This window comes from Gavialis gangeticus, unplaced genomic scaffold (genome assembly GCF_001723915.1).
Source record: "Gavialis gangeticus isolate Ggan-Ray unplaced genomic scaffold, GavGan_comp1, whole genome shotgun sequence".
Taxonomy (NCBI): Eukaryota; Metazoa; Chordata; order Crocodylia; family Gavialidae; genus Gavialis; species Gavialis gangeticus.
The window spans coordinates 21,983,576-22,000,618 of record NW_017729003.1 but is presented as its reverse complement, the minus strand read 5'-3'; the positions used below and the strand labels follow the sequence as shown (position 1 = coordinate 22,000,618).

Here is a 17,043-nt window from a genome sequence, read left to right as displayed (position 1 = left end):
GGGCTGTAACCCCTTTTTGGGGTCTGTGGCCCCTGTGGGAGAGGTATAACCCCTGTGGGGGGGCTGTAGCCCCTGTTGGGCAGCTGTGGCCCCTGTGGGGGGTTTGTAACCCCTGTAGAGGACTGTAGCCCTGTGGGAGGAAGTCCATGTGCTGTGCAGGGAGGCTGCTCCCTGCAGTGGGCACGGACTCCTCCTGAGCAGGCCCCCTCCACAGTCCCTCCATAATCCACCCACACCTACTCACACACCCCACAGATCTCCACATCCCTCCACAGCCACCCATATCCCCCACTCCACTTCCCATCCCCCTCCTACAAACCTCATATTCCCCCAGCACACACCCTGCATGCCCAGCTGCCAGACAGGATGAGACCTGCTTGCAAGAGCTGTGGCTGCAGGGGCAGTTGTCCCCACATGCTAGTTAGTGAAAGGGTCACAGGAAGCTCTAACTGCTCTATGGTAAGAAAACCAAAGGCAAACAGCAAAACATATAGGTATTTAGAATTCATCTTATGATGATGGAGACACTGGTAGGCTTCCAAATAGCTGTAACATTGTAGCTATATCAGTACAACATTGCCCAACTGATCACTCTCTCTCTCTAGTGGTCTTTTGTTTTAATTGTGGAGGAACATGGATTTTGGGGTATTTTACAAAGTGACTTTGGGAATTTTTTATCAGGGATTTTTCAGTTTTCAAATAAGGAAAACCAGAATTCCTGCTAGGGAGGCAAGTGGCAGGACCCAGGCAGAGGAGCCTGCTCAGAGCTGGCACCTTGGACCCAGCTGACTGACCTCCTGGCCATTTGGGACCAGGAGGACATGCTTTGACAGTTCAAAGCAGGCCACCACACTGGGAACATCTTCCGGACAATAGCTGACCAGATGGCCAGGCAGGGAGCATACATAGCAGTAGTGCCACACAAAGACCAGCTCTGCAGCCACAGCCCACTGGCAGCTGGCCCAGAGGGACAGATGTCTCTACTGGCTGTGCATCCCCATCCGGGCCTGGCAGGTGTGCAGCAAGTCACAGCCAGATAGCAGCCCCCACTGCCACACTGCTGCAGTGCGTAGAGGGTGCAGGGAACTCTCAGGGCTGCTTCAGCAGTCCAGCTGGCACAAGGGGTAGTGTCCCCAGGTACCAATTGGCTGGGTCCCAGGAGCTCATAAGAGTGAGTGCCCTGAGATACTTGACAGGGCATCTTTTTGTACTGATGGGGACAGCACAGGTGTTGGCCCCAGGCTTTAGATCTCCCTGGCTGCATACCGAGGAGGAGCCAGGCACAGTTATTTTGCCCCAAGTAGCACAATTTGCCCCATACCAAAGTGCATATCCTGGCATGTGCACTGAGGCAAAAAGCCCCAGCTCAAATTTGCACCACTTCTATTTGATCTGCTGCAAGCGCACATGCTTGCATGTGTGAACGCGCCCATGGCATGCCCCACTGTCAATAATATGACAATGCAATTCTGGGCTGAGTCCACACATGCAGGCATGTGTGCTTGCAGGAGCTCAAATAGTGCAAATTTGAGCCAGTGGTTTTGCCTCAGCAGATGTGCCCAGACACGCACTTTATTGTGGTGCAAATTGTTCCACTTGGGGCAAAATAACCATGCCTGGCTCCTCCTGGATCTGCAGCTGGGGGAATCACCTGTGCTGTCCTCTGCAGTATAAAAAACTTCCTGGCCAGCAGCTCAGGGCTACTTGCCCTCAGGAGCTTCTGAGAGGAAATTGGTCATACCCCTTCATGTCCCAGGCTGTTGCTACAAGCTTGGTCTCAGGAGCTTCTGGAGAGAAGACACCCAGGCCCTTCTTGCCTCTGGCTACTGCTAGCTTCTGGCTTCATCTCAGAACTTTGGAGGTAAGTTGGCTGCACCCCTTCCTGCCTTGGGCTGGAGCTGCTGCTGTGGCTGTCCCACCACCACAAGGAGGGGGTGGCCCTTCACTACATGCCACTGTACTCCCTTGGGGAAGAGCCCACCACACCCTAGCTTGTGCACTCCTGTTCTGGCCTACTGCCTAGCCCACTGCCAAGCCATGGTCGGGGAACAGCCTCAGGAGGGAGCCTGCACTCTCTGTGGGCCCCTCACCAACCATAACTGCCAGAGCGTAAAGGTGCTTTGCCTGCCCCAGTTGCCTTGGCAGGCCACCCCCTGCCTTCACCTCTACTTTCACCTGAAGCACACCCTGAGTGGCTGAGCTGGATGGCTTCTAACACCATTGCTACTGCTGCTGTTGCTGCCATCCCCTCTCAGGAGAAAGGGAGATTCCTTGCTGCAGCACCTGAAATCACACCTGCACTGGATCACTCCCTAATTGACTGATTGCTCCTGCCCTTCCCCACAGCTGCCTCACTGCATCTGATCCTGCTTTGTTTTTCCTGCCTAATTCTCTGCTGCTGGGTGCCTGGATGGAGGCCTGAGGGGCTTCTGGACTGATCTTCAACAAGCAAAGCCCCTCCACTGCTCCAGCTATCCTTTACATCTGCCTCAGCAGCTTTCCCTGTGTGCTTTTTTGCCCATGTGGTAAGTCCTGTGGTCCACTCCCCCTGCCCTGGTGTTTATGTGGCTGAGTAAGTCAGCTCAAGTTTCCCCAGCTCTTGTATGTCTGTTCCATCTCTCCCACATTCCTCACGCATATCCTTCCCCTTTTTCTTTCCTGTGGGGCTGTAGCTCAGTGAGCTTCAGCCCCCTTCCTCCCTACCCCTCTCTTCCCCTAAAATCCCAGCCTGCCCTATTAGATTTACCAGTCCCACTATACATTTTTGGGGCTTTTTTTTTTATGGTTTTCCCCTTCCCGGTGTGAAACAATGGCAGGGCAAGAACCTTCTGGCAGGGGGGAAGATGCCCCCACAGAACTTCCTGCAGCCCCCACTATGTGGACAGATCCCATCCAAGCCCCCAAAGGGATGCATGCCCCTGCAGACCCCACCCTGGAGGCTAAATCCAAATAACCTCCTCCAGGGGTAGAGAAGCCAGAGACCTCTGCTGCAGTGGCAGGCAAGACTCAGGTGGGGAGCCGGCAGGGCCAGGGGGTCTCCCTTTCCCAGGCTCCTCCCAGAGGGCTTCCCAAGCCCCCTTCCTCACCATCAAGGACCAAGGGCAAGGGAAGTGGGAAGGGCTCCTCTTCAGGCTCCTTCACAGCTGGGGGTGGGAATGGCAAGGGCCCCACCCTCAAACCTAGACCACCAGCACCTGAGGGGACCAGGTGTGCCACAGCAACCAGCACACTCACTCAGCCTGACCCTAACCCCAACCCCAGCCCCACCAATGCAGCCCTCCAGTTATGCAAAGGCAGCTGCAGGGTGACCCACAGCTGTGGGGCCAGGACCCTCCACCACTGGCCCTTCCAGTTCAGGCAGCTGACCCCCTTTCCAACACTCACCCGTAGGCATGGGGTGAAGTGCCAACTGCCCAAATCCTGGGGAGAATTATCTCCCTAGTGGTGGCCCTCTCACTGGGGTGCCAAGACCCTGGCATCCACCACATGCACTCATTCCATCATCAGGTCATGATCCAGCTGGTGGTAGAAGCATGGCTGGAGGCCAAGGGCAGCCTCACAATTCCTTTTCAAGGGGCCCTAGTGAGAATTTTCTATGTGCTGGGGGATCTGTTGTGTTTCCAGTGCCCTGGTCCAGGGCATGTGCATCATGATTGCCCCATGGGCCAGGTGGGAAGGGCATCCATAGGGCCCACTGGCAAGAGAGGTGCCCCTACCACCAGCTCCCCTCCTCACTCAGGCCCCCTTAGCACCCCAGCCACAACTACCAGCTCCCCTGTGAGCTTGGGGCACCCTGTCCCCCAACCAAGTTTGGTAGAGTCCCAGGAAGGGAGGCAGCAGCAGCCAGGGGATGAGAAGGAGCAGGAACACCCTGCTCTTGGCTGTGCCCCCACTATAACTGCCCTACCACCCCAGCCCTTGTCTTCTCCTAGTGGAGCTTGTCCACCTGAAGACTACCCCATGGCTGAGTGGGTGCAGATCCCCTCCAGGTGCAAAGCTCTGCCCCCTTCCCCTCAAGACCATCACATATAGTGAAGGAACAGTTTAGCTTCTTGGGGCCTCCTTAGTTGTGCCTGACTCCCCACCCATGGGAAATATTAAAAGGGTTGTCTCAGTAGAGGAGGCTTTGGGGATGCTGGACACTCCCAAACAGGAGCCCATGCAGGAAGCCCCTCACTCCACTGTCCAGAGGTTACTCCCAGTGCTGACACTGAGGCTGACCCAGAAGGTCTGGCAGCAGAGCCCTCCCCCTCTGATTAATCTGGGGAAGACATAGACCCTTGGGCTCGCCCCAGTGAGCCTTGAGGAGGAATATCCCCTTTCCCAGGACCCCAAGGCAGACACCAAAGCTACCCTGGTGCCTGATGGGACTCTTCCATCCCATTCCCAGAAAAACCTCACTTCCATCCTGCCCCATGGTCCTGCACCAGAGGGGGTCAGGGTTGGGTCCCCTGATCAACAAGCTGATCTTATCAGGAATCCTGCATAGACCTGCCAGGAATCCAGCTCTACCCCACCCCCATCCTTACCCTGACATTTGTCCCAAGGGGCTACAGAGCTCTCCCAATCCAAACCAGAGTCTGGGGTCTTAGTGGACCGGGGGGTTCAGACAGTACCTACACTGGGCACTGAGATGTGTGAGACCCCTGCTGAAACACCTACTCCATGCCCCCCAGCCATGAAGTCTTTTAAGATCGTGACCCTCAATGTCCACAATTGCAGGAAGGATCTCTGGTGATGCTGGGTGCTCTCCTTCCTTCAGGAGGGGGGTTACCCTGTGGTATTCTTGCAGGAAACCCTGATGACTCCAGCCAACAGACCTAATTGGCAGCTGGAGTGGGGAGGCAGGGACTTTTTTACTCCCCTCTCCGCCACCTATGTGGTGGCCACCCTCAAGCCTGCAGCCAGAGGTTCTCTAGGACATTGAGGTGGTGCCAGGGCACCTGCTGCACCTGTGGGGCCAAGTGCAGGGGCTGGTCCTGAATGTGTACACCCCTGCAAGGGACCCAGAGTAGGCAGATTTTTTTCCTCCAGGTGTTCACTTACATTGGCACCCTCAACCCTCGCGAGTGCCTGGGTCCTTGGCGGGGACTTTGATGTCATCCTAAACACACAAGACCAGTTGGGCAGGGAATGGAACCAGGCTGCTGCGGGTGTCCTCAGGGAGATCCTGATGGACTACTCTGTCGTAGACATGCCTTTCAACCTACTGACCCCCCTACCTTCACCTATATGAGGGTGGGGAGGAGTATTTTGTACAACATGTATTTTGTTGTGGGGCAAATTTGGAGTAAAACAACCCTGCCCCACTACTCCCAGATCTGCAGCCAGGGGGAGGTGAAGGCAGTATAAAAAACTTCCCTGGTGAGCCGCTCTAGGCTACTTGCTCTCAGGAGCTTCTGAGGCCCAACCAGTTAACACATGGGGACACTAGTCCCCTGTGCCAGCTGGACTGCTGTAGTAGCCCTGACCTAGAGTGGCCTCTGCACCCTCTACCCACTGCAGCATTCTGGCATTGGGGATTGCTGCCTGGCTCTGATCTGCTGCCACCTGCGACAGCATCTGCCCCCTTGTACCTGCAGCCCTATATCTGCACACCTGCCAGACTTGGATGGGGACCACACAGCCACCTGGGCTGTGGTATAGGCACTGCAGCAGAACTGTCTGCATCTCTGGACAAGCTGCCAGTGGGCTGTGGCTGCACTGTTCACCTTTGAGGAGTACTGATGCCATGTGTGCCCGTGCCCTGCCATGTGGGTAGCTATTGCCTGGAAAATGTGCTCATTGTGGTGACCTGCTTTGAACTGTCAAAGCAGGTCCTCCTGGCCACAGATGGCCAGGAGGTCAGCCACCTCATTTGCCCTCCAGCTGGGTCCCCGGTGCCAGCCCTGGGCAGTCTACTCTGCCTGGTCCTGATACTTGCCTCGCTAGCAGGAATCCTGGCATCTCCTATTTAAAAGTTGCAATTTCTCTGATAAAACATCCCAAATTCACTGTTTAAAACACCCAAAAATCCATATTCTTCCATGATTAAAATGAAATGCCATTATATATAAATTGACAGACAGACAGACCAACCGACCTTAGGAAATGTTTTCTTGATATATTGACAATTTTAAAGCAATTTGGAAGCCTACCGGTACCTCTACCATCATAATAAAATAAATTCTAAAATGTGTGTGTTTTGGTTTTATTATTCTAGAAAAATCAGAGCTCCCCCTTCCCCTTCTGCTAACCAGGATGTGGGGAAAGCTGCACCTGCAGCCACAGCTCCCACCAGCAGGTCCCATCCTGTCTGGCATCTGGGTATGCAGGGTGTGAGATGTGGGAGGGATATGAGGTTTGCAGGAGAGGGGTGGGAAGGGGTGTGGGGCTCTTGGATGAGTGTATGGGGGGGTTCATGGGTGAGTGTGGGGTATGTGGGTATAGGCCACCACATGCCTTCCACCCACTTACCCCCTGTGGCATGCAGCCACCAGCTGGGCCATCAGGGCCATGGCTTGCTGCAGGCACAGCCTGCAGTGGCACAGCACAGCCTGACCTAGGGTCTGTACATGGTGAATGGACCTGGCTTGGCACACCTTGCTAGCACATGGCTTTGAACAGGACTGGTATGGCCACCACCCACAGCATCTCTCCACCTGTCAGGCCGGGCAGGGCCAGGTTGGGTCCTGTTTTCAAGTGCCCCATGCAGCATCCCTATGTGCCAGCCACCTCTATTGAGGCAGGACCCAACTCAGCCCAATGCCCAGCCCCTTTGTGGGGTGCCAGGACCCTGGGAGACAGCAAGAGTAACCTGGTTCTGCCCAAAACCACATGGCCGCAGGCCTGGCTGGACTACCCTGCATCAGTTTTTTTTCAGGGTGTTATTTAAAAAAAAACAACACAAAAAACAAAAAACAAAAAAGAGGATTTCCCAGTATCAGATTTAGAGTCTGTGCTGCAAATACACAGTGCAGGGAACATTTTTAGTTTCCAGCGTGCCTCTTGTGGCATCTTAAACTGCTTTGAGATGCAGCAACAAGCATGTGCTCACTCATTTGGACACACCCATGCAATATGTGGCACTGCAAATATGTCTGCAGTGCCACATACCACACAGTCGGGTGTTCTCTGAACAGCAAGGGTACACTATCCGTGTGTGTGATGCTCTACTTTTTTTTTTTTTCCAGCGGGTTTTTTTTTTTACTCCTGGATATCCAGGGGTCAAAAAAAAGCTGTGGGAAAAATAAACAGAGCAGCACATGGGGGGGGAGCACACAGCTGAAAAGCAGAGCCAGGCTGCCTGGAGCCATGCTGCGGCTGCTGGCCAGGCTCCATAGGCAGGATTGCCACAGCTGCAGCCCTGGGAGGCCTCCAGAACCCCAAGTAAGGCTGCTGGGGCCAGCACAGTGCTGGCCCAGCCTCCCCTACTACCCCCAGGATACCTTGTCACTTGCCAAAGTGTACCTGGCATGGGTGTTCCCCAGGGGCAGGTAGCTATGCACTGCTTCTACTTGTCCCTGGGGAACCAAATGTCAGCACTTATCTGGACACACCCATGGTATCCTGGAAATATGCTAGGGGAAAGGATTTTTGTGTTTGGTAACTTTGCTGAACCTGAAGAAGAATGCTTTCCAACTACCCCAACCATGTGATTAATGCAGTAAAACATACCAGCCAGAAATACCCTTGCTTTTTGGAATTTTGTTTTTGATTTTTCTGTTAGCCAGCAAACTCAAAATGAATAACTGATTTTCACTTTTGTAACTATTAGGCTGCTGGAAGATATTAGTTTACATGCATGACTGGGGTCTGATTAATTTTATCCTGGATCCCAAAAGTCATGTGTCCTGGCATGCCAGATGTGCAGTTCTGAGGACCTGGGATTGCACACACTGGTACCTTTAAAGCCATGCTATGAAGCCCAGCATCAGGGACCAGTGACATGGGCTGCAAGGTATGACTGAAAACATGCTGGCACCTTCAAAAATCTTGCTGTGCAACCCACATGTGGGGCAACACAGTCAGGCTTAACATGCTACATGTTCAAACTAAAGTGCCATAAAAATGATAAACAAAGAAGTTCCACATTAAACGTAGAATATCTTTATGGCTGGTTTACCATATTATGTTATGATAAAGGGTTGAACATGTAACATATTACAATTTAGTGCATGATTAACACATTAATTTGAGATAAATGTAACATCTGCCAAGGGCCTTACTTTCACTTTTAGGTCCTTATATACTAACACAATGCTACAAAGTTGGGTTGCAAAAATTTGCAGAGGAGTCTTTCTGATTGTTAAATATCCATATTTCTATTTTTTCTTAAAAGTCCTGGAAATCTTCCTGGTGTCCTTTGGGTTTGGAATTTTTAAATCTTGTTTTAATACCACCTACATTTTGGGTCATATTTGAGCAAACAATATATATTAAATTTAGTGGAAAATGGAGCATAATTTCCAGAATACTTTTCTAAATACAGGATTAGGAAAGTATTTGTAATTTAACAAAATCATACAGCACTGTAGTAATGGAAAACCAACACCTTTTTCTAAGTAAACTGTCCAGTTCCATTTTCAAGAAGGCTCTGGAAAATACATGCCAGAGTTTAAGGGTAATCTGTAGTAGAGGTTGTTAAGCTTTTCAGTGTGAAGCACCTGGTTAGCAAGAAAAGGTGCTATTTTTGCTGTGAACAAAACATTTTATTTCCTTTCAAAAGTCAATAGCAGAGCTATGAAAAATAATTAAACCCTATATTACAAGTGTGTTGGGGGGGATTTTGTCCCTACAGAATGTGATTGAACTTGTCAAATCTGCAGATACCTCTTTCCCCGCTCCACTAGAAGAAGGTCTTTCTTACAATATATATTCATCATTTATAGCAATGCCTCCAGCTGCAGAGGTAAAGTTTTCTTTTTATATCTGTTTCATTATGAGCCATCTACATCTAACTTTTTCACATTAAAGGACCAACTAAATCACCAGTTTCATTTCTTATTTGTGCAATCAAGATACTGGAAGCATTCATATTTACATTGAATGAAGTTACTGTTATTGTATTAAATAGTCAGCAAGGAAGGGTATATGGAGTAATTTAGTTGGTATTCCTAAGCATCTCCCTCTAAGCAATTGCATTACCTCTGCATTGTGCCCTCTGTGTCTTTACCAATTAAAAGAAAATTCAGAAGTTCACTTCCAAAGCATAACTTTGAAAATACCAGCTCAGTATTTGGCTGTTGTGTTATGGGGCTGGGAGAATTTTGATGCTGTACCTAACAGTAGAATGTTTAAGTTGAAACAATTTGTATGGCATTTTATTGTTAGGAAATTGATCAAGAGTATTATCCAGAAGAACACCAACCAGAGGAGGAATCCCTAAAAGTAGATCCATTGACTGGTTTCACCACTGAAGATGTTAAATCTGTACTGGGTCAGATCACAAATGAAGTTATTGGCAACCTGCAGGTACTAGTACTACAAATATATTCAGTAATTCTAACTTTGGCTAATTGGCTAACCCCTACTTTAATGACTGTAAACTGTACTTACACCATATGGGCAGAAGAACCCATTCATATGCTGTAAGAATGTGATTTATCAGCTATAGGTAGCTTGCAGATTAGTCACCTCATGAGATAAGATCCAAAAAATAGAGATTAAGGGGCATAACAACATATGTTTCCACAATTACTATGAATTTTGGAAAGCATGAGCTAAATCCTGCTCTTCTTGATACAAATGATAAAATTCCCTTAGATGCCCTGCAAGAACACATGCAGTGTTGTACATGTACAATAAACATTTTCAAACATGACATTTTGCAATGTATAGCAAGTATTTATGGCACAGACAGAAGTGAGTTTTTGCTTGATGTGGCCTCTGAAACCACTCCTCTATTGCCATGACCAGGCAGAAGTGCATGGTTGCAAAGCACTTTAAAAGGGCCCAATCCCACAGTTGCATGAGGGTTCAGATGAAGACATTTCAAAACATAGCATCTTCAGTAACTTGTCTGCACTGCCTCCCAGCCTGTCACTGTTTTCAGAATAGGAGGGGAGGGAAAAGGGAGAAGAGGGAGTTTGGTCTGGGGTTTTTCTAGCCCACACAGAGGGTGAGGTGGGTTGATCCACCCACCCCACACTCCAGTGTGGACTGGAGAACCCATAGAATGAGCTCTGCTCCATTTCCCCCCCTTCTGTTCTGAAAGCATCCCAGGCTGAGGATGTTTTCAGAACAGAAGGGAGGAAGGAAGGGCCATTGCTAGGGGAAACCAGCTGCAGGTTTGAAGCCAGCAGCTAGATTCTTTTCACCCCTGGAACCAACAGTGAACTTCTGTTTGGTCTGAGGAATTGTTATAACTCAGCACATTCCCTGCAAAGAGTTCTGAATTACAGCAGGGAGCTGCACTTGTCTGGATGCACCCTAAGGGTGCATACACATGTGTGGAAGTTTGGTTCCCTGGGGACAAGTAGCAGTGGCACACCTTACATCTCCACTACTTGTCCCTGGGGAATGCCTGTGCCATGCAAACTTTGGCACACAGCAGGTTGCCATGCGTGGGGTAGGGGAGGCTGGGGCCAGCACTGGGCTGGCCCCAGCAGCCTGTTCTGGGGGCCTCCCAGGGCTGCAGCCATGGCAATTCTGCTACATGGAGCCTGTCCAGCAGCACAGCTCAAGGCAGCCTGCCTCTGTTTTTCAGCAGGTCTCAGTGGCCAAGCATTCATTGCATCCATTTTTTTCCTGTGATTTTTTTTGACCCCTGAATGGTCCCAGCTCCACCCTGGAGGGCCACAGCCTCCATTCCCCACAGGGCCCCAGCTCCTCTGCCCAGGATCCTAGGCACCCTGGAGGATAGCCCCCCCCAGGACCCCAGCTCCACCCTGGAGGGCCCCAGCCCCCACTGCCCAGGGCCCATTACTAACCTTTAACAGCAGCAGTGGGGGGGACCATGAGCTGAGCCCAGCCTGGTCCTGCCAGCCTTGGAGCTGCTCTTGCTACCCAGCCAGGCTGGTCTTGTGGCAGCAGGACCTGGCGCAGCACACAGGGACCACGTGCCAGGCCCAGCCGGGTCCTGGGCCCCCTCTGCAGCCCAACCAGGCTGGGCCCATGGTGACAGGACCCAGTGCAGCATGCAGGGACCATGTGCCAGACCAATCTGGCTCCTGGGGCCCCTCTGCAGCCTGGCTGGACTGGGCCCAGCTCTCGGTGGCTCACTAGTCCAGCTTTGCACCAGAGTGGGACACATGGCTCCAGGAGGCATGCACAGGAGACACGCCTCCCAGAGCCCTGTGACCCTCTCTGGTGCAAAGCCAGATTAGTGAGCCACATGTGGGGGGAGGGGGCGAGGACCTGATCCAGCCCCAGGCACAGGGGGCAGAGGAAGGAGCTGGCCCTGGAGCCTGGCCCATGCTGACAGGACCTGGTGTGGCACACGGTTCCTGCATGCCATGCTGGGTCCTGCCACCGGCCGAGCTCTTCCTATGGCAGCAGGACTGGGCCTAGCATGCGGGGCCCGTGTGGAGCCAAGCCGGGTCCTGTCAGCCCTGGGGCTGCTTGTGTGGTGACATGAGCAATTCCAAGGCCAGCAGGACCCAGCTTGGCTCCACACGATCCTTGTGCACCAGGCCGGGCCAGGGAGCATGAGCCGCCTGGGGCTGGGAGGACGCAGCTCTGCTCCGCACAGTCCAACGTGCTGGGCCAGGCCAGGCAGCACGAGCACACTGGGCGGCAAGGATGCTATCAAAATCCTCCCAGCAATCCAAGACTTGCTGGCGGACCGGCGGGTGTAGTCACAGTCAAGAAATGCAAGTAGCTAACCCCTGGGGACCACTGGAACTGAGAGGTCTGCAGGCTCCATAGAGCCTGCTGGTTTCTCAGATGCCCTCCTTCTGGTCCTGGGGCTCAACAGGCTCCTTAGGCACCATCTGAACTCCCCAGTCTGCTACAACCCTGGACTCTGGTTGGGATTGGGAGAGCTCTGTAACCCCTTGGGACTGGGGTGGGGGTAAGGATTGGGGTAGGGCTCCTTCACAAGATGGTAGGGTAGAGCTGGAGTTCTGAGGGGGGGGGTATCTGTGCAGGGTCCTCAACAAGATCAGCTTGATGCTCAGGGGACCCAACCCTGACCCACTCTGGTGCAGGACCATGGGGCAGGCTGGAGGTGAGGTTTTTCTGGAAGGTGGAGGGAAGAGACCTGTTAGGCAGCCCAGGTGTCTTTGGTGTTTGCCTCAGGGTCCTGGGAAAGGGGACCTCCCTTCCCAGGGCTCAATGGGGAGAGCCCCAGGGCCCCTGTCTCCCCCAGATCAGAGGGGGAGGGCTCTGCTGCCAGACCTTCTTCTGAGTCAGCTTCAGCACCCATGGTCTCAGTGAGTAGGCCCTGGCCAGTGGTGTGAGGGACTTCCTTCATGGGCTTCTCTTTGGGAGTGTCCAGCAGCCCTGAAGCCTCCTTTATTGGGATAACCCATTTAATCTTCCATGGGGGTGGGGTGTTGGGTACAGCTGGAGAGGCCCCCAGAAGCTGAACTGCTCATTCTCCCCATGTGATAGTCTGGGGAGGGGGGGCAGTCCTTTACATAAGAGGGCGCCATCTGCACCCAGGCCTCTCTCTTGGCTTTGTGCCTGGAGGGGACCTACACCCACTTCACCTGAGGACTGCCCTATGGCTGACAGGCTCCAGTAGAAGGTGAGGGTTGGGGCCATGGAACAGTTACAGTGGTGGCATGGCTGGGGGGGGCCCTCTCCCTCTCCACCCCCAACCACTGCCCCCCTCCTTGGAACTCTGCCATACTTTGTTGGGAGGCTGGGTCCCCTGAGCTCACAGGGGGGCTGGTAGTTGTGGATGGGATACCAGGGGGGCCCCAAATGGGGAGGCACACTGGTGGTAGGGGCACCCCTTTTGTCAGTGGGACCTGCAGACACCCTCCTCACCTGACCCATGCAACAGCCCCAGGGCACAGCACCAGAAGCACCACAGGTCTCCCAGCATATAGAAAATCCTCACTAAGGCCCCTGAAAAGTAATTATGAGCCTCCAGCCATGCTCCCACTGCCAACTGGATAACGACCTGATGACAGCATGAGTGCACATGGCTGAGGCTGGGGTCTTGGCACCCCAGCAAGAGGGCCACTACCAGGGAGATAACTCTCCTCAGGGTTTGGAGATGGGGGAGCAGAGTCAGGGACAAGGTGAGTGGAAGTGCCAGTTGGTGTGGTTCACCTGGTCCCTTCAGGCACTGGTGGTCTAGGCATGGGGGTAGGGCCCCTGGGATCTCCTCCAGGAGAGGCCTGACCAGGGGAGAGCCCCTGGCCCTGCTGGCTCCTCACAGCAGAGGTCTCAGGCTTCTCTACCAATGAAAGAGGTTGTGTGGACTCTGCCTCTGGGGTCAGGGCTGCAGGGGCATGCATCCCCTTGGGGGCTTGGCTGGGATCTGCCCCCATAGTAGAAGCTGCAGAAAGTTCTGTGGAGGAATCTCCCCCCCCACCCCGAAGGTTCCTGCCCTGCCATTGCTTCATATCTGGGAGGGGAAACCAAAAAAAGTACAGTGGGGATGGTGAGCCTAATAGGTGCAGCCTAGGGTTGTGGGGGAAATACGGGGGAAAAGGAAGGGGGCTGAATCTCACTGAGCTACATTCCTGCAGGAAAAAAAAAGCTGGGAGGGCTATGCTTGGGGAATGTGGAACACAAGGGCTGGGGAGACTCAAGCTGGCTTACTCAGCCACACAAAAAACCCCACAACAAGGGGAGTGGACCACAGGACTTACCACACAAGGGTAAAACACACAGGGAAGGCTGCTGAGGCAGATGTAAGAGATGGCTGGAGCAGTGGAGGGGATTTGTTTGTTGAAGATCAGTTCAGGAGCCCCTCAGGCCTCCAGCTAAGCATTCAGCAGCAGAGCAATAGGCAGGAAAAATAAAGCAGGATCAAATGCAGTGAGGCAGCTGTGGGGGAGGGCAGGAACAATCAGTCAATTAGGGAGTAATCCAGTGCAGGTTTGGTGTTGAGTGGTGCAAGGTGATGCAGCAGGGAATCTTCCTCTCTTCTGAGAGGTGGCAGCAGTGGAACAGATGGCAGGAACAGCAGCAGTGACGGTAGGAGCCATCCATTTCAGCCACTCAGGATGTGCTTCTGGTGAGAGTGGAGGTGAAGGTGGGGGTTGGCCTGCCAAGGCAGCTGGGGCAGGCAAAGCACCTTTAGGCTCCAGCAGTGATGGTGGGGGAGAGGCCCACAGGCAGCACAGGCTCCTTCCCCAAGCTGTCCCCCAACCTCAGCTTGACAGCAGGCTGAGCAGCAGGCCAGAAGCAGGGGTGCAGAAGCTGGGATGCAGTGGAGTGGGCTGCTCCCCAAGGGGGAGCAGCAATATGCAGCAAAGGATTGCCCCCCATGGGGGGGGGGGCAGCAACAGTAGCAGCAGCAGCCCAAGGCAGGAAGCGGTGCAGCCAACTTACTCCCAAAAACTGTGAGACCAAGCCAGTAGCTAACAGCAGTCAAAGGCAGGATAGGGCCTGGCCATTTTCTCCCCAGAAGCTTCTGAGACCAAGCTTGCAGCAATCAGTAATAGCAGCAGCCTGGGACAGGAAGGGGCATGACCAACTTCCTCACAGAGGCTCCTCCCTTAGAAGCTTGCTAGGGCAGCTTTTTATACTGATGGAGCTTTTTATACTGTGCTGGCTCTAGCTCCCCCTGGCTCCAGATCTGGTAGGACCCAGGCAGGGTTATTTTGTCCCAAGTGGCACAATTTGCTCCACAACAAAGTGCATGTCCAGGCACATGTGCTGAGGCAAAAAGCCCTGGTTCAGATTTGCACTGCTTCTATTTGAGCTGCTGCAAGCACACATGCCTGCATTTGTGGACACACCCCAGAATTGCATTGTCATATTATTACTGATGAAGAGTTTATTAAAATGTGTTACAATCCTGGGACCTTACATTATAAATCTTACATTAACATTTAAACACTGAAAAATTGCAACATTTTCGAGTCCCTATGTATAATATATATTCAGAATTATGTCTGTAGTTTAGAAAGACAACTAGAATCTCATAAATTTGTGTTTTACTGTTTATTTCCAATAATGTTTTATAAATTCCAATAGTCGCTTAATGAAATGCATTACACTAGAAACCAAACATCTGTAGCAAAAAAACACAGTGGCAATAACCAAATCCCAGATCAATTTTTTTCTGATTTTGTGTTTATTGGTAAAGTCTGTCTTAGAATACAGACAAATTAGCCTATCTCCCAACACAAGGTTATAAGAAAAATGGCTGTCCCAATATCACTACCTGTTCATGGCAGATATACCATACATTGGAAGTGTACATAGTAATATGATAACGTGTTATCACATAAATACAGCCTGGAACACCAGAATGTCTGCACAGCAGGAAGGTGTATGTAGGATAATGTCTGTGTTAATGCAGTACAGTATTTCAAAACCACAAAGACAATGTGCAGCACAAGATAGCTCCATTGTAACCACTTTTTTATGATTTTCTTCACAGTCTGAGATAAATGAAAAGCTGCAAATGCAGGAAGATGCTTACACTGAGAGAATAGACAAATTAACAAAGATCTAAATAGCTAGACAAGAAGGGTGGCACTGAGTTTTACAGAAATCTACAAAACAGAAGACAACAATTGCATTAATTTAATTATTTTGAACATAGATAGCTATTGACTTAATGCTTATTTAAGAAGTGTTAATCCAAATGATTAGTTCATACTTAATAAAACAAAAGACAGGGAATTACAGTGCGAACATAGTTTGAAAAATGAAGTTTGACTCTTAATGAGCAATGACAATAAATGTTCACATTTTTCAGTAAAACTAGTGTTTTGTCTTCCTCCTACTGCAAAATGGTATTTAAAATATGTCACCTCACCTCACATAATCTGTTATATTTTCATCAAATGTTTCAAAATAGAAATCTGAAAAGAGAGAGAACATTATATGAAGACCTCACACACATCATAAGGACAAAATGTTATTAATGAGTAATGACACACTCAAATTACAATGCTGTTCTTAAATTCAGATTGTTTCCTAAACTTGTTAAAATGTAATATTTTAATATTTCTTGATATGCATCACATTACAATTACATCCATACGGGATTGGATTCTACTGTTCCTACTTCTCTGACTCGTTTTAGTGGGAGTTTTCCCTAAACACAAGAAATCTTTCCATTTGGGCTGCATTTGATACTTCTGTGTACATTAGTACCGGTCTGTATTTTGTCGGGTATTGTATACATGTTGTTCAGTCCAAAATGAGACTTAGCAAATAAATGGCAACAGGAAGCCAGGTTAATAATGCATTATGTTTTGGAATTGTGAAACACTTTAATTTTCATATTACAGAGCCCCGAGCATTTGAAAGTATTTGGATAAATATGAGGTATACTTCTAAACACAAACCTTAGGTGAAATGTTCAATGGGTTATTGAAAATAGAACATTTTATTCAGTAAACCTGTTTACTACATATTTGTTTCTCATAACATATTAAGCAAAAAGTTAATTTTCTTTAATTCTCAGTTTTGTGGTAAAAATACACATTAATTAAAAACGTGTCTAAAACTGGTTATAAAGAAAAATGGTTAGGAAGGTTACCTAAAGAATGTTGTTGCCATTGTTTCACTTTAATACATACGAATTTGCTTTGTACAGAACAGAGAACACACCCAGAAGGTGGCATTATTCATCAACTAGAATTTCCAAAATAAACATCCAATCAAAACAACTAGGTGGGATTTGGTGGATAGTATATTGGAGAACATATTCCAAATTGGTTCTTTATGACCTTTTAAAGTAACTATCATAATTTTGTGGACAGAATTTTTTTTTATGTATTACTCATCTACCTAATCCAATTCTTTACCAATATTTCAGTCAAGAAAAGGTGAACTCTATGACAACTGATTACAGCTGATTATGTTCATGCTTCTGATTTTTATCACCCTTGGTTTCTCTTCCTTCTTTATCTACAGAACTAGTCAGTGAATGCATGAGGCCTTGATCCAACTCTAAATGCAAACAGTTCTGAGTATAAACAC

The 17,043-nt window shown here is 50.3% G+C and overlaps 1 protein-coding gene across 1 annotated transcript in view; it reads left to right on the top strand.

Moving 5' to 3' along the window:
- CUNH10orf107 (chromosome unknown C10orf107 homolog) overlaps window positions 1-16,376 on the top strand; it is a 158,426-nt gene extending 142,050 nt beyond the window's left edge. Inside the window, exons 7-9 of the mRNA XM_019507902.1 lie at window positions 8,780-8,890; window positions 9,313-9,453; window positions 15,491-16,376. Of these exons, the coding sequence (XP_019363447.1) occupies window positions 8,780-8,890; window positions 9,313-9,453; window positions 15,491-15,565 (327 nt within the window). The 3' untranslated portion in view covers window positions 15,566-16,376. The remainder of the gene's footprint in view (window positions 1-8,779; window positions 8,891-9,312; window positions 9,454-15,490) is intronic.
- Window positions 16,377-17,043: the final 667 nt, after the last annotated feature.